The 24,204-nt window shown below is 37.8% G+C and overlaps 1 protein-coding gene across 9 annotated transcripts in view; it reads left to right on the top strand.

Moving 5' to 3' along the window:
* Positions 1-24,204, top strand: part of LOC131217009 (ABC transporter C family member 13) — an 86,155-nt gene that overhangs the window by 5,165 nt on the left and 56,786 nt on the right. For 7 of the 9 annotated variants that reach the window (XR_009157154.1, XM_058211693.1, XM_058211690.1 and 4 more), the window contains exons 3-10: positions 955-1,039; positions 4,331-4,495; positions 4,599-4,730; positions 5,082-5,182; positions 7,307-7,379; positions 8,946-9,200; positions 11,611-11,680; positions 11,788-11,848. Coding sequence is in view for 8 of the 9 variants with exons in the window: in XM_058211693.1 (XP_058067676.1) it covers positions 955-1,039; positions 4,331-4,495; positions 4,599-4,730; positions 5,082-5,182; positions 7,307-7,379; positions 8,946-9,200; positions 11,611-11,680; positions 11,788-11,848 (942 nt within the window). In the remaining variant the exon portion in view is untranslated. The remainder of the gene's footprint in view (positions 1-954; positions 1,040-4,330; positions 4,496-4,598; positions 4,731-5,081; positions 5,183-7,306; positions 7,380-8,945; positions 9,201-11,610; positions 11,681-11,787; positions 11,849-24,204) is intronic. The other 2 variants (XM_058211691.1, XM_058211689.1) reach the window with 2 other exon arrangements.

The following is a 24,204-nucleotide window of genomic DNA, read 5'->3' as shown; positions in this document are numbered from 1 at the left end:
AAGGTGGTGTAGGAATCCTCTATCCTGTGTTGTTTGGAATCACAGAAGATGAAGGTAATGGGGACTGCGGTTAAAACAGATGTTCTTCGTGATCCATGGTTCCACTGAGTAGTCGGCGTGGGTAGATGAGGTAAAATGACAAGCAGTCCAATAGGATAGTATGTGGGGATATTTATACGAGTAGTTGTTTTTGAAGAGGACAGTTCAACAAATGGGAAGCAAGATTCATACCAGTGAAAATGAGAGAGTTTATGATCAAGATGACCCCATGTCTCATATGCAATGGAAAATTATTGTAGTGTCAATCCAATGCTTAAATAAACAATATTCATGATCCAAATTTTACTTTGGAGTTGTTCATGTGCCACTCAGTTTTTCATATTTTATCGGCTGATTCAACTGTTGAACGGTCCAAAAATCCAACCAATCACTTGGCTTCAACAAAATGTCTGAAATGAAAGGCCCATTGAATGTAATTCTCCCCATGTTGATGGGAATTGGCAAAATCATGTGTATAAAAAGATATAGTACAAGGATGATACTTGTATAGTACAATGCCATACAAAGATATAGTATATGTATGCTGCAGGTGTACCTTATACTACGCTGCCTCTTAACAATATCATACGAGTTTGATACTTTTACCAGTACAGTGCCATACAAAGATATAGTATAGGTATGCTGCAGGTGTACCTTGTACTACACTGCCTCTTTCACAAAAGATCAGGCGATCCATGCATCAGGCAGGCCAATCGTATGGAAAGAAGGCTGACAAGATGACTCAATGTAGAAGCGTGGCCTACCTGATGATTGGATCAGCCTAATTTTTGCTACATGCTCTTGATGATGGGGCTCACCTTGTGGATGGATTGGATTTCTTACACGTGTGACACTGGCCGAGGTGGATGGTAACTATCTTCTTTACTCGTTTTTCCTTAACACTATTTCTCATACGGTGTTTGGTTTCGGAGTGAATGTGGTGACTATAGTTATGATTGTTACACTTGGACTGCAAAACAAGAATGTTCGACGGAATCAGGTATGTATTCTGTGCTTTACTTTGTTGTGGTTTCTATTGGTTTTCATTGATTGGCTAAAATATCCTTTAAGAGGGATGATCCGTTGTCCCTAGAGCACTACAAGTTATAGCACTCATAGTTGCAAAGGGACAGTCTAAAACATATGGACCGTCAGTAGCTGGCCCACACTTCATGTTACATCTTGCAAGAATAAACTGACTAGATGATGCTAACCATCTGATTGATAGCCCATAAATAGGACGATCGACGCTGTACATGAAAAACAAGTACAATCCATTTGGGGGTCCCATTATATGGTTCTAAAGGATCAGCTTGTTTAGAGATGGTCCTATGCATCCCCTCCATTACTTAGTAAATGGAAGACCACAAAAAAGAAAACAAACTTCCAGATTGATGGGATCATATGGTTGGTATTGATGTTCAATGTATCCAATGTCTCAACCAATATATCAGCCCATAGTTTTGGTATCGCAAGTCAGCGATACAGAACCATCTGGCGATACAAAAATTCCCATCTAGCAATAATAACATCATCGATACATGCCGAGATATCATAAGATTTTCTATATTTTTCTGATATATCATTGGTATTTGGTTGATATTTGTGACATCTTGACTAAAACCAGTGTAAATCACTGTAAATCAGAAAAATAAACTATTTTGCCCAAATCTTTTTGGGGATTCTCTTTGTAGTTGTGTTTAAACAAACACAGTTGACTTGTTTCCCATGAAAACATGAATTTGGTGGAGAAAACGGGAACAAAGAGTGATTTCGGAGTGTTAAAGTCCCTTGATATACATTGATATGCCATCCTCTAACAGCTCGAGCTTTTAGAGCAAGTGGTTGTTTGACACGGAGCATTTTTTTCTCCCCTAAACAATGGAAGACCATTATGAGTAGCCCCACACCCCCACCCCCCCAATATTTTAGGCTCTAAGAGTGTAATCATGAGTCTTGCAGCATCTCCTATAGTTTCATGAAAAATTCCACCATTTCCCTAAAGTTTCTCCAATGTTTCACTTAAGACTGTGATACATGATATTTCCTGTGATGTTTTTGTATCCCAAGGGTTTGATACATAGTGCAATATGGATACTTCAAACACTAGTTGGTATATGTGTGTAAATCCCTATATTCCTAAGCAACTAGGAGCATTATAACCGACAGTGCCCTACGAACATTGGATTGGACTAGCCATGAGTCATATTGAGGTATGTTCATGGTTTTCCACAAGATGTGATATTATTCATGCACGCATGGTTAATTTGTTTATTATGCACATTTGTTTAGTTGTTTTGGGGTATTTCTGCTGTTGTTAATGGTGTAAAAAGAATGATATTACAACACATGTTCTACATTGCATTACATGGATTGCACATGAGAAAATCTCTCTTGTACACATGTCACATATGTACAGTGATCATGACCATTGAGTTGGTGGGCCACCACATGGATGGTCCATATCCCAAGAAGCAAGGTGGTTGGACTGAGATGAGTATCCAAATAATTGACTGGAAAAAGGGATGATTACAAAAAATGAGCAAAATTCCACATTCAACATGCGTAAATCAGAACAATCAACTTGCTGGAGTTGTCCAATCACTGCTGTTTCAGCATGTTTGCAAAGTGTATGGTGGATGGCACTGCATAGAACTAAGTAGAGTGCCCCACATGGAGGAGAGGGAGGATGATTTCAAATGGGAGATAACTTGCATAGAAGACTAGTTTAGCAGTTCAGGAGTGCTATAGTTCTCAACTTTTATGACCTCTTATTATTTTTCAGGTGGGACCTATGCACTCGACCAATGATGAGGCAACAACTATAGTTCTGGCGGGACACCAATCTTTTTATGTTGAAAGAACATATCCAGTTTTCTCTTGAAATTTTGCTTAATTCATTAACTTTGATATCAGTAGTATGTGACTGATAATGCCAATAGTTGTGTGTATAGATGCATTTTCAAGCTGAATTGCAACAAGAACCCTAATAAAGTGAAAACAAATATTTTTACCTTGCATTCATATTCAGGGTCTGACTCCTAATTGCAATTGCATCACTTTTGAGTAGCACTTGAATGGAACTCCAAACTTAGGGCACTCTGTGATTACAAACAGTAGGAAACATCATTACCTTTTGTCATGTTCTTGATAAAATTGAATGTTTGCATTCCAAATCAATTGTCATGTAAATGCAGCCTTACATGTTGGTATATTTCGTGTGTAAATATGAGCAGTTTTGGTTATTTGAGATAAAAGAGTTGGGCAAAAATGGATTACTTACATTTTTCAAATAGGAATATGGATGAGTTTGCACATTCCCTTACCCTCACAGTAGCACTTGCAAAGATACAACTAAAAGAAACAAACAGAGGAGACAAAATGTTTACTTTCTTCTGTCAAAACATAAAAAGTTTACTTTGTGCTTCCTGTTTTTGAAAAAGGTAAAGTTCATCATTGACTCTACAAATTTCTCAGAAATGGTTAAAATTGATTAATTTTTTTCTTAAGAAATGCTTGTTTCTTGGCCAGACCATGGACTCAACTAATTGCCAGGTTTTTGCATGTTATGTAAACATAAGGTTGGTTGCGAGCTTTGCTAAGCACACATATGCATGCAATAAAGTTCATATACACACGACACATGTGCCAGCATGTTACTAGTGTGAGATCTAATCCATCCATCAGGTTGGTCCGACCTTTTACATGTTTTCCCAAAAATAAAATATGGTGCAATCAGCATGTGGGCCCCAATATTGGAAACAGGTAGATGGGTTGCAAAACTTCAGTTAAGTTTTTCTTAGCCGTACATTTATTTTGCAAACTGTGGCCCACCCCGGTGGATCAACCTGATTCTTGTCCTAGGGCATCAATATAGTAGTGCTGTTCTGATGGATGGATTGGATCTCAGACTTATCGTGCTATGCTGACACACGTGTGGCATATACATGAGATTTATTGTACAAGGTGTGTGGGCTTAGCAAAGCTCGTTGGTCGCCATTATATATAGCCCTTATATTTTGTAAATGAAAGAATGACTAGCCTACCTCCATTGCACAACTATCTCATTCACAGCTACCTTGAACACGCCTAACTGCGATAAGGCCCATAACTAGCATTACTTTTTAAACTGTATGTGGGCTTCAATTAAGCTTTCAATCATCTCTAATTTGTTTCTTCTTTTCATGTTTATTTTGAGTAGCAGGACAATGGACTTTGTTTTTCTCATGCAATGCGATTTGAGCATAGTTGTTTGATTATAACATTTATTTTTTATTTTTTATTTTTGTAGATTTCAAGGATGCATATTTTGGAGAAGGTGTTCTTGCTCTTTCTACCTGCTCTTGCAGCATGTTTATCCTTTTATGATATCTTTTATCTGTTGAAGGCTGTCCTTCAAGGACACACTATTGTTCATCATGAATGGTTCTTTAGATGGTCCCAATTTATGTCATGGGTAAGCTTTCTAAACTTAAGTTGTTGCCTTACATGACCATGAAATTTGTACATGGTAGACGATTACTTTGTTCATGTTCCTTCTTTGTTTTATTGAATTGCAGATGACTATTTTGCTATTCTCGAAATGTGAATACTGGTCCCTAATATTTTTCAACCGGGTCTTATGTTTCTGGTGGATAGCAAAATCTTTCTTGGAGATCCCTCGCTTACAGACATCATTTTTGTCATTGGAGGTACCATCATAAATTGTTTTTTCTTTCCTTCTCAATGCATGTGCATAATTGACTGGTATTGGGTTGAAGATCCCTTTCACAATCTTAAAAATTGAAATGGAATTGATTCTTTCCTAGCATGAGTTCTCATTTGCTAGATTAAGGTAGCACTTGGGCGTCTGCCGAGGATTCCCAAGCATGCTTAATTGGCTTTGTGCTGAATGCTTCCATAGGTCTTTTGAATCACACATGTTTGGAGTGTTTATTATAAAAAAAAAACCATTTTAGCATATAAGTTGATTTTGATGTAAATTGTCTCGAGCTAGTGCCTTTGGGACAACATATGAATTTATTGTAAACCTTTTCTGACAGGCAATAAGATGCATCAAAGAGAGTTGCTCTTTTGTAGCGGGTGTCACATTTGGTGTGTTTATCAATGTTGCCAGAATTATACGGGGATCTACTGAAAAAAGGTAACCCCCGCCAGATTAATATTTTCAAAATGCAGTGTTTGCAAGTAAATAATCATGTTGAAAACAATCTCCATTTCCAATAAATACACTAAGAGAATTTGGTTTTCGGGCAGCACATGGCTGCCCTACTCCCTTTTTCATTCTTTCTTCCTATCCCCCTCCCTTTCACACGCACCATGAAGTTATAGACTTATAGTAACCACTCACCTATATCAAACCACCATCCCACTTCTTCAATGGTTACCTAATTGCCTATCATTCTAAAAATAAAAATAAAAATTCTCTGTATCTAAATCTAAAAATCTAAAGTGTATCTAACAACCTAGATAGGCATGAAGATGGAGAAGATAAAAGGTATGTAATCCATCCTTTCATCAGTCCATTGCTTCTTTACCATCTATTAGCATGAATAACACCTGAGATGTGTGCGGTCACTGTTGTTTGTGTGACATCCACTCCATCCATCAGGTGAGCCACTCACTTTTATGGCCATGGGGCCAAAACTCCGATTGGTCAATGACTTGGGTGGGTCACACCACAAGGAACAGTGGGGAGAGGAGACCTAATGTTTGAGTGGGGATGTCCATGGTGTTTAGGTTCAATCCAACATGTTCATCCAATGAGCCTCACTAGAGAGAAGGGACCATACAAAAAATCAGCCCGATCCAGAACTCAGGTAGGCTTCACCTGCCACTCAGGTCCCACACCACTCAGGTGGACCTCAGGTGATTCCCTACTAGTTCTGTCTTAATCATAAAACTAGTTTTTTTTTTTTTTCCCTGATTTCTTGATTTTTAAGACTGGGAAATCTTTTCTATGTGAAACTGTGGATTTGGATACCAAGAACACATGGAAGAATTGCTTCCACCCATGTGCTATTTTCACAGGCATGGATGATGTAGGAGCTTAATGAAAATGAGATCATGGTGAGGTTGATTGTGATTATCTAGTATGTTGACATTTTTTAATTCTTTTGAAGCTGTCATTATATCACCCTCATTTGCTCATCAGACTCACAAAATCAGAAAAAAAAAGCTCTTGCTTTGATACGGTTCTTATGATTCTTGTTGACAACTGCCTACGGTGTACTCACTTGTGCCTTTTTATGCTGGACATCATCCTAGTGGGCAACAGATGATTCTCAGTTCTTATAAGATGGTATATTTGGTCACCATCCAAAATTTTCAAGGGCAAAAGAATATGGCAGAACTTGAAGGGTGAGTTGGATGCTGAAAACCATACAAATGGGATAGAGCTTTGGCCTGTCAAAGAGCCATTTCTACTTGACATGAAAAGACAAGTGGACCAACACAATTTGGGCAATGCCCAAACACTATCCAGATTTTTCAAGGGGCAAAAGAAAATAGCAGAACTTGAAGGGTGAGTTGGATGCTGAAAACGATAGAAATGGCATAGAGCTTTGGCCAGCCAAGGAGCCATTTCTACTTTGAAATGAAATGACATGTAGACCAGCACAATTTGGGCAATGCCCAAAATATGCTTCTAGAGTTTCCCTTTTTGAAAACTCTAGAAAAGAGGGACAAGGGAGAACAATGAAAACAAGATCTACCTGTATAAACAAAGGGCAGAAAGATTCATGTCAGGAATGACAGGTGAAGAAAAAGAGACACCAATTTGAATCATAACAATAGTGTGCCAAACATATCCAAAAGATGCCACCATATAAACCTCCCTACTTATCACCGAATAGAAGGATCCGACAACAGAAACACCGGAGAAATAAGCAATAAAAACACCCCAAAACTTCATTTAACCAAAATACCCATTTCTCTAACAATATGTCTTGGGAATGAGATATCCACGTGCTCTACCAATGATCTAAGTGGAGTGCCATCTTCAATCCCTCTTCTCAACTTTATCTCCACTGTAACTATTCAAATGGCAACTGTTTTTTGTTTTGGTTTCTTGCATTCTTAGTAGTAGGAAACTGAGAGCTGTTTAAAAAGAATAGACGATCGCATTTACTATTTTGATCTGTATTGGTGAAAACTAAGCCTAACTAGCACTGTGTATGCATTTTTCTCTCACTAATTTAGAACAGCATAGGAAAAAGAATACAAGAGAAAGGACATTTATACTTTCTGTATTGTTGTCAAACTGCAGGAAACTTGGTTCTCTAGAAGACGCACTTCTCTCTGATGGCAAAGATCTGGAGGAAAACCATATTAGAGATTCTGTATGTCTCTTTGCGTTTACCATTTTTCATTCTGAGTTTTTAAATTTTCTATTTGTGAAATTTAAGAATCATAATTGCCTGCGTGTAAAACGAGGAAAATTTTCTTCTTTCTTTGATAAGATGAGCATTTTTTAGTGCCTGGGAATCTTTATACGTGGATACGAATGATATAATGCCCTGCAGTAATTTTGATGGTTTGTAGGAATTTTCTGTTTCATGTGAATGTAGTTCACTATTCATCTAGTTGTGCATTTAGCTTGTGAGATTTGCTAAGCCCAAGAAGACCTCTCTACATGTGGCTGCATCTGATTTGTAGGTGGAATGACCCTCGTATTTTGGATCTTTGACGTTTTGATGAAGCACTATTTTGGCAGAGGCTGCCTTTTGTTTCACTGCTTTTGGACAAGTTTTCAGGTTTCTGTGTTGAAAACTTCAACTGTTGTTTAGACCCATATTTTTTTGTACTTATCAGATGAAGTCTACACCTTTTACATTTTCTGATGATGGGTTGGGCGATTCTATATCTGAAATTTCTCAGGCCAACTGAGTTAATGATCTGGTCCAAAAATTGGCCATTCCGCTCATTAGGCTAGCCACGAATTTAAATTTAATGTGGACCCTTGTCAACAACTTTGAACTGTTGTTTTTGTACATGTGAGGACCACCTGTCTGATAATTTATACAGGTCATCTACATGGTGGAGCTCACCTGATGTGTATCTTTGACTTTTGATGAAGCACTATTTTGGCAGCAAGTTGCCTTTCGTTTCACTGCTTTTGGATGAGTTTTCAGGTTTCTGTGTTGAAAACCTCAACTCTTGTTTAGGCCCATACTTTTTCGGACTTATCCTTATTGGATGGAATCTACACCTTTTACATTTTCTGATGATGGGTTGGGCAATTCTACATCTGAAATTTCTCAGGTCAACTGAGTTAATGATCTGGTCCAAAAATAAGGCATTCTGCTCATCAGGTTGGCCAGATTTACATTTGTTGTGGACCCTTGTCAAAAACTTTGAACTGTCATTTTTGTACATGTGATGGCCACCTGATGAGTTGATCCGGTCTGATAATTTAGCCGGGTCATCTACTTGGTGTCCCAGACATGTGCCATGCTGGAATGCATATCTTGTGACAGTCTCCAGGATGTCTCCAACAAACTTTCAATGCATGCATGGAGAAACTCAGCTTGAGGGGAAGTGTCACAGAGATTATCCACTTATATTCTTTATATCTTAAGATTGCAAGAAGGTTCTATTGGGTTCCGCGCCTCAATGGTAGACAGTGTGTTCAACATTGAGGTCTCAGGTTTGAGCCCATACTTACCTATCAAAATAAAGGAAAAGAAAGAAAGAAAGAAAGAAGAGTCTACCATATCTGTGTTGGTAGTTTCATTTTATAATAGATGCAATGACAATTACCCTGACATCTATACTTATAAAGAGTATTATGATTACGAAAGCCAACTTGGAACACTGATGCTTTCTTGTTTTCATTTATATTTCCTCTATTTATGTGCAAATTACAAATCTGCATCTGATGGCTGTTTTTATGCTCTCAAATGTAGGATAGGACTGTTCATAGCTACTGGCACCTTCTAACCTTCAAATCTATCAATTCTGTAATGGATCTCGGTGTGACAAAGCAACTTGACTTTGAAGATCTAATTCAACTACCACATGAACTGAATCCTTCTCATTGTCATAGTACATTGTTAAGGTGTTGGGCAGCTGAAGAAACTAAATATTGCACTGATCCGTCGCTATTTAGAGCAATTTGTTATGCATATGGCTGGCCATATATGTTCCTAGGTCTATTGAAGGTACTCCATTTCTATGATCTGGAATTTTCTTTTCACAGGAGGAAATTTGTGAAGATTTCAATTTAACGGAGCTACTTTTTACACTACATCCCATTTTCTACTTGTCATGTTAGATTATTGTACCTCTTGTATTGTGCTACTCTAGTCCCAATGGTAGTAAAAAGGGGGGGTGTATGCATTAAAAAGAGAGGGTGTAAATATCAGTTTCCTTTTCAAATATTTTTCGTAGTCTGGTGAGAAGAAGACACCTACAGTAATGCATGATTCATAATTAACAACATTGAATGCTGCTTGGAATTTTCTGTTTATGTAAGGAATCACTAGCATGTCATTCATTTTGAACCATTAGCTCATTCTTTCCGCACAGTCGTCTATATTTTGTGGTTGGAATCTTTAAATGGTTGGGAATGAGTTCTGGCAGATTTAAGTCATCAACTTAATTTTCAAATTTCAAAAGCTAGATATCCAAACTTTCAACTTTCTGTATCATGTTTTAGTACAGAATAATCTAAACCTGCTTCTTGGTAGGGCTTCAATGATCATCACATTTTTTGTAAGGTATTTAATTGTGTTCATGCCTTTAACAATACCATATAATACATCTCATGGGAGCTTGAATAGCACCAAACTACATTCTAGGGGTGCAACTCAGGTGGTCGGGTCGGGTCGAGGGTTAACCCGAGTCCAAACCGACCTCACAAGGACCCAACCTGCAACACAACCTGACCCGAATTCCAACTTGAGGTGCCCAACCTGAAGTCCTCTATGCTTGACCCAACCTGACTCAACCCGATCTCAACTTGACCCAACCTGACCCGAACTCACCTCAATTGGACCCAAATACATGTGACTATTCCCATCCCCACCTAACCCGGTCCGAATTTGCTCAACCTGAACCCAACCTGAACTCAAATTACAGTTTTTAGCTCAAACCCAACTTGTGGACCTTGACAAACCAACCCAACCCAAACTCGGGTTGGGTCAGTCAGATTCAGGTTCACTGGAACCCAAGTTGCAGCCCTACTACATTGTTATGGCTTGGAGAAAATGATGAACTGATGCTTATATTGAGAGCTTGGAGAAGCTTTGCTGTCCAAGGACAGTTGGTGAGGAAATATGCTACCTGTGTCCTTCAAATCCCTCATGGTACTTGAGTTGGATATGACATGACATGGTATGGAGTCCATGTCGGATATCTCTCAGTTGTACCCAAAATATTTTAACGAAAAAAAAAATTAAAAATTATATATATAAAAAAAACATATTGAAAAAAGGCAATAAATACATCTTAAATGTTACTAAAATAGTAAATATATAGATGTGCCTCCATATCTTGAGATTTGGGTGTTATGCAAATGGGACATGGATACACATATCATATCCGAAACACTTTCTTGCGCATGCCAGTCAATGCATGTGTACATGTGCATGTATGCATCCCTCATGACTAGGGGTGGCAATGGGTAGGATTTGGGCGGGTTGGGGTTAACCTGAGCCCGACATGTTTACAAAAGATGGCAAGAATTCTAGCCTAAACCCAATCAAACCCACTTAGAATTTATTGAGCCCAAGATTAACCCGACCCGACTCATTTAATTGTATGGGTTGGACTTGACTGACCTGATCTGACCTGCCATGACCCAACTCAGATTTAAGAATGGAACATGATGCTGAGGGTATAAACAGTCCAGCCTAATCATTGGATACGTGCATACATAAATAAATCATCTATACTTTCCTTCTATATTTGTTTTGGATTTAGGGTGAGGTTGGGTCATTTGGCCTAACCCATTGATAACCTATAGCTATATGGGTGGGTCAGGTCAGGTAAGGTTCAACCAAGCCTGGACCATTTACTTAAATGAGGTCACATTTCTAGCCCCAGCCTGACCTGCTAAACATTTAGCTTGGCCCAGTCCCACCTCAAAAGAGGGTAAGGCCAGTTGGCCCATGGGCTGACTTGACCCATTTCCATTCCTACTTACAACACTAATGACTTTTGAGCTTCTACATCGAAGAAAAAACAAGAAAATGAAGAAAGAAGAGAAAAGAAGAAGTCAGTTTAACTTGAGTCAGTTGTTTGGGGCGGGATGCAAGGCGTATGACAAGTTCGTTTGTTCTGATACCAGATTTAGACATGGCACTGGCAGTGACCTCGTGTATTCATATGATATTTAGGTTGGTCTAGGAGCTCCTAATCTCATGCCCTATTAGGGTTGCTACTTGGCGTCTTAGTTTGTTCTCTGGAAGTGTTGATTATGTTTTGGTTATCATATTTCTAAAGTATCCTCCAAATAGTGATAAAAAAAAAAAAAAAAAAAAAAAAAAACTTCTAACATCATTTTGTGCTTCTTCATGGGTCTATGATGAGAACCTTTTGTCTCAAAACTTCTTTACACCTTTTTTACAGGTATTAAATGATTTGATCAGTTTTGTGGGACCTTTATTGCTCAATGCACTGATTCGGTTTCTTCAGCAAGGTGGATGCTTCGGTTTCTATCAAAAGATTTTCAATAGATGTATTGTCTTCTGATATTTAAAGAAAATAATGACAATTTTAAGTGGTGCTCTTGTGCTATTCTTTCAGGTTCTGGGCATTTTGATGGCTATCTTCTTGCTATTTCATTGGGTCTTACATCCACCTTCAAGTATTATTCTATTCTGAATTATCTTACTTGAACTTTATTTTTATTTGTTCTACTTGAAGCATCAAGCTTCTATCATGTCCTTACAAGTTATGCAAGAATGATATTCACGTCTGCTTAAGAGGCATGTTAGGAAAAGTAATTTCTTTAGCCTTCTTTATGTTGGGAATTGTTATTAATTTTTTTTCTTTGTATGGTGTGTTAATGGTGTGGAGATGTGAGCCATACCACTATATGGCCCACCTAGGCTTTGCTTTTAGTTGTTTATTTTGGTATGGGAGGTGAGGGTATTTTAGTAAGGGTATTTTTGTCATATTGAGTTTTAATTATTAATATAAAGGGGAGCAGGTGGGCATCTAACCCTAACTCACCTTTCCTCTCTTCTCCTAACTTTTTATTCTCTCTTCTTCTCTTCCCTTCTCTCTTTAATCTATAATTCTACATGCTATAAGAGCATCCTTGTTTCTGATCTAATCCATCTATTTCCCATCTTTTTTTTCTTTTTTTTTCTTTTCCTTCTTTTATTTTTGGCCTCTCTCATCCCTTTTATGCTAAAAATCTTTTAAATGGTTTGTGCGTGAGAAGGGGATGAAGTCTTTGTGATTATCGACCCTTGTGATTAGTTGGAATGTGTGGATGTTCGTTATTCTCTTCAAGTGTGGTGTGCATGCCATGAGAAGCATACAAGTTGGGTGTTCGTTGGTCGCGAAAGGTGAGCCCATGTTTGTATAAGCTTGCGATATATATTCTAGTCCCTTGTCCTAGATGGAAGAGAAAAGTAATTCTAGAATTGGATTCATAGATACATCTGTTTTTTTAGGGGTCCAAATAGCCTCTAGTTAATTAAATGGAATGAACTATATTCATTGGTCCAAATCCATCAAAGTGTTTTTAACTGCCAAGGGAAAATTAAAATACTTGATCATTGAAAAAGTTGATGAGAGTGCTGGTATGTATGATCAACAGATTCAGGAGAATGCTTAGACTATCACGTGGTTGTGGAATAGTGTGGAACCTTCCATTAGTGTGAATGTAATATATTTAATACTGCAAAAGAAGTGGGAATGCATTATAAGAGATGTATTCATCTGGGAAAAACATCTTTTGGACGTATCAGTTATTTGAGGAAATATTGAGCTTCAATAAGGAGATAAATCTCTAGGTGAATATTATTCAAAACTTAAAGGGATGTGGGAGGAGCTGAATGTGTATTAACCCCTTACGATCGATTTGGTGAAGCAATGTCAGCAATGAGAGGAGTTTTGTGTGGCTAAGTTTTTATTCGGCTTAAAACGTTAATATGGACTGTTTTTTGTGCATAGATAATAGATTTTAGTTGGCAAGGATGTGCCATCTATAAATGAAGTCATGCTCGCCTCCAACATGTATCTCTCAACTCTATAGGTGGATCCAGTGACAACTTTGTTAGTGCACTGAATTTTGCACCCTATTTCTCAATCACGTGAGTCCTTGTGTTAAGTAGTCGGTTGAGCCCCTGAAAGCTAAAGACCGAAGACACAAGTGAAAATGGAGCATCAAGGAACAACAAACAGGTAAATAAGGTTCCTTGGTGACCCTAAACCCTTGACTCAAAACAACCCATGTACCTCTAGATGATCTTGACCTAATAGGTATACGTAATGATCGTCCCTTAGCTTCAATGTTTTAAATATCGTTATCGCGTAATGTATTGCACTATTGGGATACGGATACGTATCGGTTATTGCATGTGATATATTGGTTGTATCGCGTAATGTATCATTGTTGTTGGGAAACATTAGAACATTGGGAAATTGGTCGGATTTTTCAAGGAAACTTCAAGGATTGTTGAAAAAGACATCAATACATATTTAGAAATAAAAAAATTACAAAAAAAAAAAAAAAAGTGCACATGATTGGAGTTTCCTTTCTATGGGGTCCTAATACATGTATTGTCCAATTGAACTGATGCAAGTATATTTAAAGTATATTCATATAATTTATAAAAGTACGAAGACATGTATGAAAACACAAGCAATACATTTAAAAGCAAAAGAAGAATCACTAGATCAGGTTTCATGTTTGATTTTGTGTTTGGATACAAAGATTGTAATTGATTTGCGAGAAATTTAGAAATTTGATTTTTCCTAATTTTCTGCAACTTGTCCTTTCTCCCTCAAATCTCGAAATCGAAGCTCCAAATCCATGATTTTCATAGAAAACATGAAGAATCATATATTTGTAACCATTCGATATTGATTTAACATGATTTACATAAAAAAAAATAGATTGAAAATCGAAAATGCTAACCAGATCGAATAGGTGGGATATATCGGCACTACCTATGCATTTCATATTGCACAGTTGGGATACTAGATATATTGTGGGATATATTGGTCGATATCGTTGATATTTAAAACATTGCTTAGCTTTAGAAACCTAATTGGAACATGGTTGATAAGGCTAGAAGAGGTGAGAATCTGTTGTGAAATCATTCGTCCAAAAACAACAGTTTTCTATGGTTGTTCAATCCCATTGAGCTGCCATCGAAGGGCCTTCGATGGCATCGAAGACCCCCTCAATGGCATCGATCGAGAATCAGAAATGTCCAGCAAGAAATCACTTGTTTTCTGATTTTCTCGATGGCATCGAAGGTTAAGTTTGATGGAATTGAAGGTCCGTCAATGGCATCGAATGACTAAGTTAGATACGTGATATGTCCAGCAAGAATATCTAATTTTCTCGATGGCATTGAGGTAGCCTTTGATGACATCGAAGCCTCCTTCAATGGCATCAACGAAGCCATTTTTTGTTCTCTCTCTCTCTCTCTTTTTAAAATTATTATTATTATTATTATTATTATTATTATTTTACTGTTGAAACTCGAACTTCTTTTAAAGGGTATTCGGTTCTTAGGCATTTTGATGGGTTTTTGGTATAATAGAACCTTAGGATATTCCATGTTCATATCCCTCATCCAAGCCTCTAAACCAATGTGTTCTAAGTCATCTTCCTTGAGATTAACACTTTAATGAGGATTCCAATCTCCACCTTGAAGATGTGCTTGAACTCATCAACTTTCTAGAGATTAGACTTAACCTTCATAGGTAAATCCTTGTCTAAATTTGCTGGAAGACCCATATAGGTGAATCCCCTAGGAATTACAACTTCACATTCGTTGTAGGAGATTCAACCATACCTCCCATCACCTTGGTCACCACATAGGCACATCAATGCAAGGTGTTTGATCTTGGAGCTGAAGCCTAGATAAAGCGGCGGCATCATGATCAGGAGAGCAACGAGGAGCTGATTGAAGCACGGGAGAGCGACAATCAAGCTACCTAAGTTAAAGCTACAAAAGGAACTCAATCTGACAAGTGAGTTGTCATTAGTAAGAGTCTGTTTATACTCCTTTCTTATGTAGGATTGAGTGTAAGAGTTTGAATTGCCAAACTCAACCTAAGTTCTTATGTAGGACCTTGGCTCTTGTATAGGGCCTAAATTAAATCCTTGTGTAGGTCACTGGACACGGGTGTGTACGTGTTAGTTTCTGTGTGAGCTTCCGGCGGGAGCAAACGTAGGTCCTTAGATTAGGACCGAGGTTGTTAGTTAGCCTAAGGAAAACCAGCTAAAGTCTCTTGCGGGAGCCTCCGGTGAGAGTGTACATAAGCAGGTTCTTGTGTAGGACCTTGGCTCTTGTGTAGGGCCTAAATCTTAGGTTCTTGTGTAGGGCCTAAATCTTAGAGTCCTTGTGTAGGGCTGTAAAGGTTAGAGGTTAACCTGATTTAAAATCTGTGAAATCTGGTATACTCATAGGTTGAGTGAATCCGTCGGGAGTGGAGTAGGCAAGTAGGTGAACCACTATACATGATTGTGTTTGGGATTGATATTGGTGCATTTGTTTAATTATGCTTATGTGGTTGAATGCTTAATTATATGCATGCATGATTAAGATAAATGCTAAGACGTTATAGGTAGCACATCCCGCACATACTTGTGCACTATCATGATATAGACTAGTTGCTTATAGACATATCATTTGTAGTCTGTGATTGGACCCTCTATTGGCTTGGAAGCCTTAAAATTAATTTCCTTGCTTAGTTTAATTTGCATGTTAGCTTAAGTAGGCAATTGTGATTTAAAAGATGAAATTTTTTATTTGGTCCTAATCACTCTCCCCCCCTTCTAGGACATAACCATCATTCGATAGTGATGCAGAACACATGATTTAATGCTAGCATGCAACATGGAGATTATGAAAGAGTCCATAAAGTAATTTAATTAACAAAAGATGCGAACTTACCAAGTAATTAAGAGTAAACAATAGGAAATAAAAATTTGATTTAACCTAAATCACATGCCCGCATGCTAAGAAATCACATAAATCAACTAAAACTAGGACTGATGGAAGGATAGAAATTCCAATTTAGCATAGGCACGTTCCACCCTCAATGGACAGATTTTTACGTCTTATGATTAGGGTTAGGAAGGGGAGAATTTGAAATTAGGAAATTAGGGTTCATGGGAATTGAGGATTTTGGAATTAGGGTTTTTTTTAATTGAAAAAAATAGGAAATTGAAGATCTAGGGTTTAGAAGGTTGTAATGGGAAGAAAAAAAAAGAAGACAAGAGAAAAAGAAGAAGAATACCTTTCGAAGAAGAGAGGGGAATGATGTAAGAAGAAGACTACCTTTCGAAGAAGAGAAGAGGAAGGATGTACCTTGGGGAATCCACCACCAAACAAGTTTCTACCCTTCCACAATTTAATTGGAAGGGAGGGTTTTTTTTTTTTTTTTAAATTATAAAATAAAATTAAAATTAAAAAAATCCCTAGAAAATAAGGAGGAAAATTCATTCACACAAGAGAGCCTCACTCTTTTTTAGTGTTGGAACTCCACCCCCCCCGGTGCTTTTATAATAAAAAATTCAGAATTAAAATCTAGCATAGTTACAACTATGCCACTCACTTAAGTAAAGTGGCCCATCGTCCAAAATAAGAAAACTAAAACATATATTATCAATCTTAACCATCAAATAATTCTTAAAAATACCAAAAACTGTAAAGAAAGCAAGATCAGAGTCTAAGGGGCCCAAATCTAAAAGATTTGATGTTCCGATGGCCTGATCGACAAGATCCAATGGTCGGATCGACACGAAATAGAAATCTTATGACTAAAATAGTTTGATAAGTAGCCTACATACATCGTCCGAAGGTGGGGTCTTCCTGATGCACGTCCAATGCATGTGGGGTCTTCAAAATGGCTTGGCAGGCCCTATTTAGAACTCATCTCCCATCCACGAAGAAAGTTGTGCTGATGTGGGTGATCGTCTTCGCCTCTGGTATACTCGAGTAGGTCCTCTGATGTCCCCATCAATTCCCCTCAATTGAAGAGATTTCGGCTCTGGTGAAATAAAGTTGCAGTGATGATCAAGGAGATCCGGATCTCGTCGTTGAAGCTTAACATCTGTGATCCACGTACTGTCTGATTTTGGTCTGCCCTTCCACTTGACAAGGTACTCCTGGTAACCGCCATGTCGTGTGGAAACCACTTCTTCATCTAAGATATCCCACATCTCCTCTCTTCTCATAGGTATGAATGGTATGAATGGTAAAGGTTGAGAAGAGGGATTATGTAATGGCCATGGGTTTTGAGACATGTCAGGGGCATCATTATCCAAGTTCATGTTAGGGTTAGGGGAATGTCCATGAAATGGTATAAGATCTTCCACATTAAATGTGGAACTGATACCCATGTTTGGTGGAAGATCTATCAAGTAAGCATTCGAACCCAATCTTTTCAAGATTTTATATGGTCTAGCGTTACAGGCTTGTAATTTTTTTATGCTTCTCTGTGGAAACTGTTTTGGACATATTTTAATCATGACTTCATCACCCATAACAAACTCTTTAAACCTATGGTGTGAGTCAACAATCATTTTGTATGTTTCATTACTTGTATTGATTCTTTTTCTAATCTCTACATGCAAGTCATGCATATGTTGTGTAGATGCATGTGTAGACTCTAAAGGCCTATGGAACACAGACATGGGTATGCAATCTATAGGGGTCCTAGGCTCATCTACGTGTCTTTCCAAATCCACTTCCTCCCCACAACGTGTCCGTATAGGAACAAAACTGGATGAGAATATGACAATGCTGAGAAACTAGAATTGAAGATGCATCAACCCATGAGACTCAATAGGGTTGAGGGTGAGGAACGACTAGCATACCTAAGCGGTCCATGGTGCGAGCAGATACTACATTGATGCAACTGCCACTATCAATGATCACCTTTCAGTTTTTGCCACCACACTTGGCATAAGTGTGGAAAATTGAATCCCTGCGCCAATTATCACTTTCTACAATTTGGCTCAAGGCACGGCTAATAATTGCAAGTGGCACAGTCTCAACTTGATCCCTGACTTGTGATTGGACGTCTTCCCAATACTCGGGGTTTGCCTAAAGGGAGGCTTCAAGCCGATTGACAAGCGCATTGATCACGGTCAATTGAGTTGTGGTGGTCCTATTATGCGCTTCAATAGCTGTCAGACGGTTGTTGATAACATTAAGGGCCTCGTCAATCTGCTCTAGATTCATAGTGGGATGTAGGCCAAAACCACGTCTTGAATGAGTGGGCATACACAAGGATACTCTAAAGGAAAACCTAAGTCCTAGGACAATGTGATGACAATGGTAGTACTAATCTAGAGATCACGCTAGGCACACTAACCAGAAAATTGAGCAAGTCGCTATCCTCAAATCTTATGTTGAAAAAATTCAGCGGGATAGTAATCCAACGGTGCCAAATTGAAAATTCAGCAAAAGTGTAATCTGAAAATTACAAACTGAAAATTCGGCAATATGACAACTTGAGATTACTATGCTGAAATTTCAGCAATGGTATAAGGGGAAATGCTAGCTGAAATTCAGCAATAGGATACTCTAACAAAAATTCAGCAATATGATCTTATATGCAATGAATGCTCTATTAACCCAAGATGTGACTCTAACCTAGATGCAACACAAAAATCCCAGGCTAAAACTTTGGTCTCTGATACCAAATTTGATGCAGGATGATGGAAACTATCCTAGGATGCATGATGAGAGATCAATTACACATTAATTTCAGCAATCAACATGTAAAATCAAGCATATCCTTATAATAGATTCAAAAATTCAGATTTATAGCATGAAGATCCTAAGTTTTCATATACACAATGTATGAGAAAATATAAACTAGTTCAAGAGTGGCCCAGTTGGAAATAAGGACTTCTAATATAGCATAGGCACGTTTCACACTCAAGGGAATGACTAGTAGGTTTTATCGTTAGGGTTAGGAAAGGAAAAAATGTGAAATATGGAGAATTAGGGTTCCTGGGAATTGGGGATTTTGGAATTAGGGTTTTTAGAAATTGGGGAAAATAAGAAATTAAAGATCTAGGATTTAGAAGGTTGTAATGGAAGGGAAAAGAGGAAGACAAGAGAAGAATACAATATCTTTCGAAGAGGAGAGAGGAATGATGTAAGACGAAGAATACCTTTTGAAGAAGAGGAAGAGGAAGGATGTACCTTGAAATCCACCACCAAACAAGCTTCTACCCTTCCACAATTTAATTAGAAGGGAGAGTTTTTTTTAATAAAAAAACCCTAGAAAATAAGGAGGAAAATTCCTTCACACAAGAGAGCTCTACTCTTTTTTTTCTTTTTTCTTTTTATTTTATTCTCAATAACCCCCCCGGTGCTTTTATAAGGACAAAAAAAATCAGAATTAAAATCCAGCATAATTATAACAATGCCACTCACTTAAGTAAAGTGGCACATTGTCCAAAATAAGAAAACTAAAACATATATTATAAATCTCAACTATCAAATAACTCCTAAAAATCCTAAAAACCATAAAAAAAACCAAGATTAGAGTCCAAGGGGCCCAGATCGAAAATATCTGGTGCCCTGATGGCCTGATCGACAAGATCCAACGGTTGGATCGATACGAAATAGAAATCCTATGACTAAAATAGTCTCCTAAGCAGCCCACATGCGTCATCCCAAGGTGGGGTCTTCCCAATGCACGTCCAATGCATGTGGGGTCTTCAAAATGGCTCGACGGGCCCTATCTAGAACTTGTCTCCCATCCACAAAGAAAGTTGTGCTGATGTGGGTGATCATCTTTGTCTCTGGTGCACTCGAGTAGGTCCTCTGATGTCCCCATCAGATAGCCCCAAATAACTTCCACAATGCCAACTATGGTAAAACCATTCACCATGGTTATGAACTTTCAAACTTTGATTTAGCATCCTTTGTTGGTCGAGGTTGAGGTGGTGGTTGTAATGGCAGAGGTAATCAAGATGGTCGTAGTGAAATAAGAGGAGGTTGTGGACCTAGGAAGTGCACCTGTTATAGGCTTATGAACCATTCTATTAAAAAATACTAGGATCTTCATGGGAAGGCAGCATGGGCTAATTAGTTATCTCACATGGGAGAGAGCAGTGGGGTTCATCCGACTAGTTCTAGGTCTATAACTCAACAACCACGAATGTCCGGAGGGACAATTATGCTTACTCAAGAAGAATATTCCAAGTTACTGAAAAATTTGTAAAATCAGCCTGTTCCTGTTACTTTTGCTGTTATTTCTGCTCATATGGGTACATTCATGACCTTAGGTATGTCTTGTTTAGGATTAAAATTCCCTGCTTCATGGGTAATTGACTCTAGAGCATCTGATCATGAGTCTAGTGCGTTCTCCTCCATGAATACAATGTTAACATCTTCATCTGTCACTTTGGTAGATGGTACCTAGTCTGAAGTATCCAGAATGGTATTATTCATCCGAGTTCAAGTTCTTCCCACGTCCTTTATGTCCCTAAATTTTCTTTAAGTCTTTTATGTGTTAGTAAACTTGCTAAATATTTTAACTACTATATGACCTTTTATCTTTCAAATTGTGTTTTTTAGGATATAAACACGAAGAAGAAGATTTGTGGAGGACATGAATATAATGGGTTGTACTATCTTGACTGCGAAGTTATTGGCACAACAGCATATAAGAACATCTCTCCTCATCAGTAGCACTGCTATCTTGATCACTCGTCCTTGAAGATTCTTAAAGGTGTTATTCCTTATCATATGTGTCAGTTACAGAGTGTGAGGTGTGTGAGCTTATTAAACGTCATCATGTTCCTTTTTCCACCACGTATGGAAAAGCATAGTTCAATTCCTTTTTCTTTAGTCCATTCAAATGTTTGGAACCGATTAAAATTTACTATATGTCGAAGTATAAATATTTTATTACATTTGTTGATAATTTTTCGTGAATGACTTGGATCTATTTAATGAAAGGCATCTAAATTATTCTCTATTTTTATGACATTTCACTTGGAAGCACAAAGCCAATTAACTCAAAAGTATTTATGTTTCGTTCATATAATGCCAAAGAATATATATCCTAATCTTTTAGTCTATATATTTTTTGAAATAGGTATATTTTGGCAAACACCATGTGCCCACACTCCACAATAAACGGTGTTGCAAAACAGAAAAATCACCACCTACTTGAGGTGACTCATGCTTTTATAATTCAAATGAATGTTCCAAAAAAAAATAAAATTAAGTGATGCAATACTCACAGTGTGTTTTCTGATAAATCGAATGCCCTTGACTATTTTAATGGATAATCCCCTCGTGAAGTTTTACTCCCAAATACTCCGTTTTCTCTTCCTCCCAAAGTTTTTGGATGTGTGTGCTTTGTTCATCAATTGGAGTCAAGCCATGATCAATTAGATCCTAGAGCCATTAAGGGCTTGTTTATTTTGCCCACTTTCTTGGTAATGTAAAGTAATTGTGTCACCATTATTGTTTTACCACTACCAAACCAAACACAGGAATGGCCGGTTAAATGCAAATGTATTTAGTAGACAAGTAATTTGTAATCGTTGCACCTTTTCATTTAATTACTGTAAAAATCTCCATCCACATAGCAACATCAGTTTGTTTTGATGATGATTTAACATCGAAGTAATGTAAAATTGCATCATCATGATTTTACAATGGATAGATTAAATACTGTAAAATTGCCGTCTTTATGATTTTACCGTGGATAAATTAAAAAATGTAAAATTGTCATCATTGCGGTCAAATGAAGTTGTTGTTAGGAGATAGGTAAAGTATTTGTAATCATTGCTTATTTGCTTTACATTATGTGGCAATGGGCAAAATAAATAGGCCCTTAATGTATTTTTCTTGGGTACTCCCAAACACAAGGTTATTGTTGTTATAGTCATTCTCTTTGAAGACAATATGTGTGCAGATGTTCATTTTTCAAGTTCACTTGGTTCTTCTCAAAAGACAGTAAATCTCTTGATGTGTAAGTTGTACCTGTACTTGTTGCATTTAAAGAAGACATAATCCAATGTCCTCCCTCTATTGACTCCATTCCCAATGTGGCTCAACTGAAAGTCTGCTCATGACGAAAATAGATAGTGTGGCTAATCACGATGTGTCATCTATCATGTCCTCGTTAGAGCCCAATGATCCAATGACTTCTCCAAATAGGTCCAATGTTCCTATTGCCTTAAGAAAAGGTAAACGTGCGTGTACTAATCACCCTATTTTGCAAATATGAGTCATTCCAATGCTTATTTCTCACTTTTTATAAATTTACTCTATCCTTGTCCTCTCACTCTATTACTAAGTCATATGAGGAAGCATTGTTACACAAGGGTGAAAGCAGGTAATGAAAGAATAAATGGTCGCACTTTATGAGAACAATGCTGGGAAACTCTCTAGTCTATCTGCCTGTAAACATGCTATTGGTTGTAGGTGGGAGTACACCATTAAGTTTCACCTTAGTTTAGCTGAATGTTTGAAGGCTCGCTTGATTGCAAAGGGGTATACGTAGACCCTTGGTGTTGATTATACTGAAACCTTATCTCATGTTTCGAAGTTGAACTTTGTTTGTGTTATCCTCTCTGTGGTCGTTGATCATGGGTGGCCCCACTTCGAACTGGACCTTTCTTCATAGTGATCTCGTAGAGGAGGTTTATGTGGAGCAACCTCTTGGGTTTGATATTCAAGGGAAGTCAGACAAAGTGTGTAAACTGAACAAGGCGATTTATGGGCTAAAGCAGTCACCACTTGCATAGTTTAACAAATTCAGTAAGGTTGTGTTGAGCTATGGTTTCTTTAAAGTCATGTTGATCATTCTGTCCAAAAAGGCATCGTTGGTCTTATTCTGTTAGTAGTATATGTTGATAATATTGTTGTTACAAGAAGTGGCAATAGGGGGTTGGGGGGCTTAAGAAGTATGTTCAGAGGTATTTTCTCACAAAAGATCTTGGTCATCTTCGATATTTTCTCGGTATAGAAGTTGCCAAATCCAAGGAAAGAATTAATTTGTCTTAATGGAAATATGTTTTGGAGCTGCTCATGGAAACATGTCTTCTTTGTACCAAGCCAGTTGATACACCAGTGGATTTGCATAACTAACTGGTTAATGATCAAGGAGATATATTTAGAGACCCATGGGAATATAAAAGTTTAGTTGGGAAACTTATATGTTTAAATATCATTCGGCCAGTCACTTCTTATGCTGTGAGTAGAAATAGTTTGTGAGCTTTCCAATGGTATCTCACATGGATGTAGTCGTTCGGATTCTACGAGATCTTAAAGGAGTGTTGGGACAGAGAACTCTATATAGACAAAACAATCATCTTTAAATCATAAGGTACTCTGATATGGACCGGGAAGATTCTTTAACTGATAGGCTGTCTACTACTAGGTACTGCATGCTTGTGGGAGGAAACCTAATCACTTGGAAGAATAATATGCAGTGTTGTGGCTTGATCAAGCACTGAAGCAAAATATAAAGCAATGGCTCATACTACCTGTGAGTAGGGTTGTACATGAGTGGAGTTAGCTCGGTTGCTCGCTCGACTCGACTCGAAAAAGCTCGATTTGAAACTGAGTTCGAGTCAAGTCGAGCTGATTTTTTTAGCTCGAGAAATTTTCCAACTGATTTCGAGCTTGCCTGAGCTCGACTCTACTCGGATCGAACCCAACTCGAATCGAACTCAGATTGATTCAGTTCGGTGACTCGGTTACTTTGATATTGTTGTTGCTCACCAAGTGTTTGATGAAATGACTCAATGAAGTGTGGCTACTGGCAAGGAAGGTACGTATATGAAACAAATACCCTTTTTTTTCTTGATTTTTATGTTGCTTACAAGGTGTTTGATAAAATACCTGTAAAACCATTGTTGTTGTTTTATATACAGTGAGATTTTGAAGGTGTAGACTATGTGTTTATGAAAATGCTGCACAGGCGAACTCGGCTCGATCTTGGCTCGAACTTGGCTCGAACTTGGCTCGAATTGGCCCGAGCTGC

The sequence above is a fragment of the Magnolia sinica genome, chromosome 10, assembly GCF_029962835.1.
Source record: "Magnolia sinica isolate HGM2019 chromosome 10, MsV1, whole genome shotgun sequence".
Lineage (NCBI taxonomy): Eukaryota > Viridiplantae > Streptophyta > Magnoliopsida > Magnoliales > Magnoliaceae > Magnolia > Magnolia sinica.
This window is presented reverse-complemented; position numbering and strand designations above follow the sequence as displayed.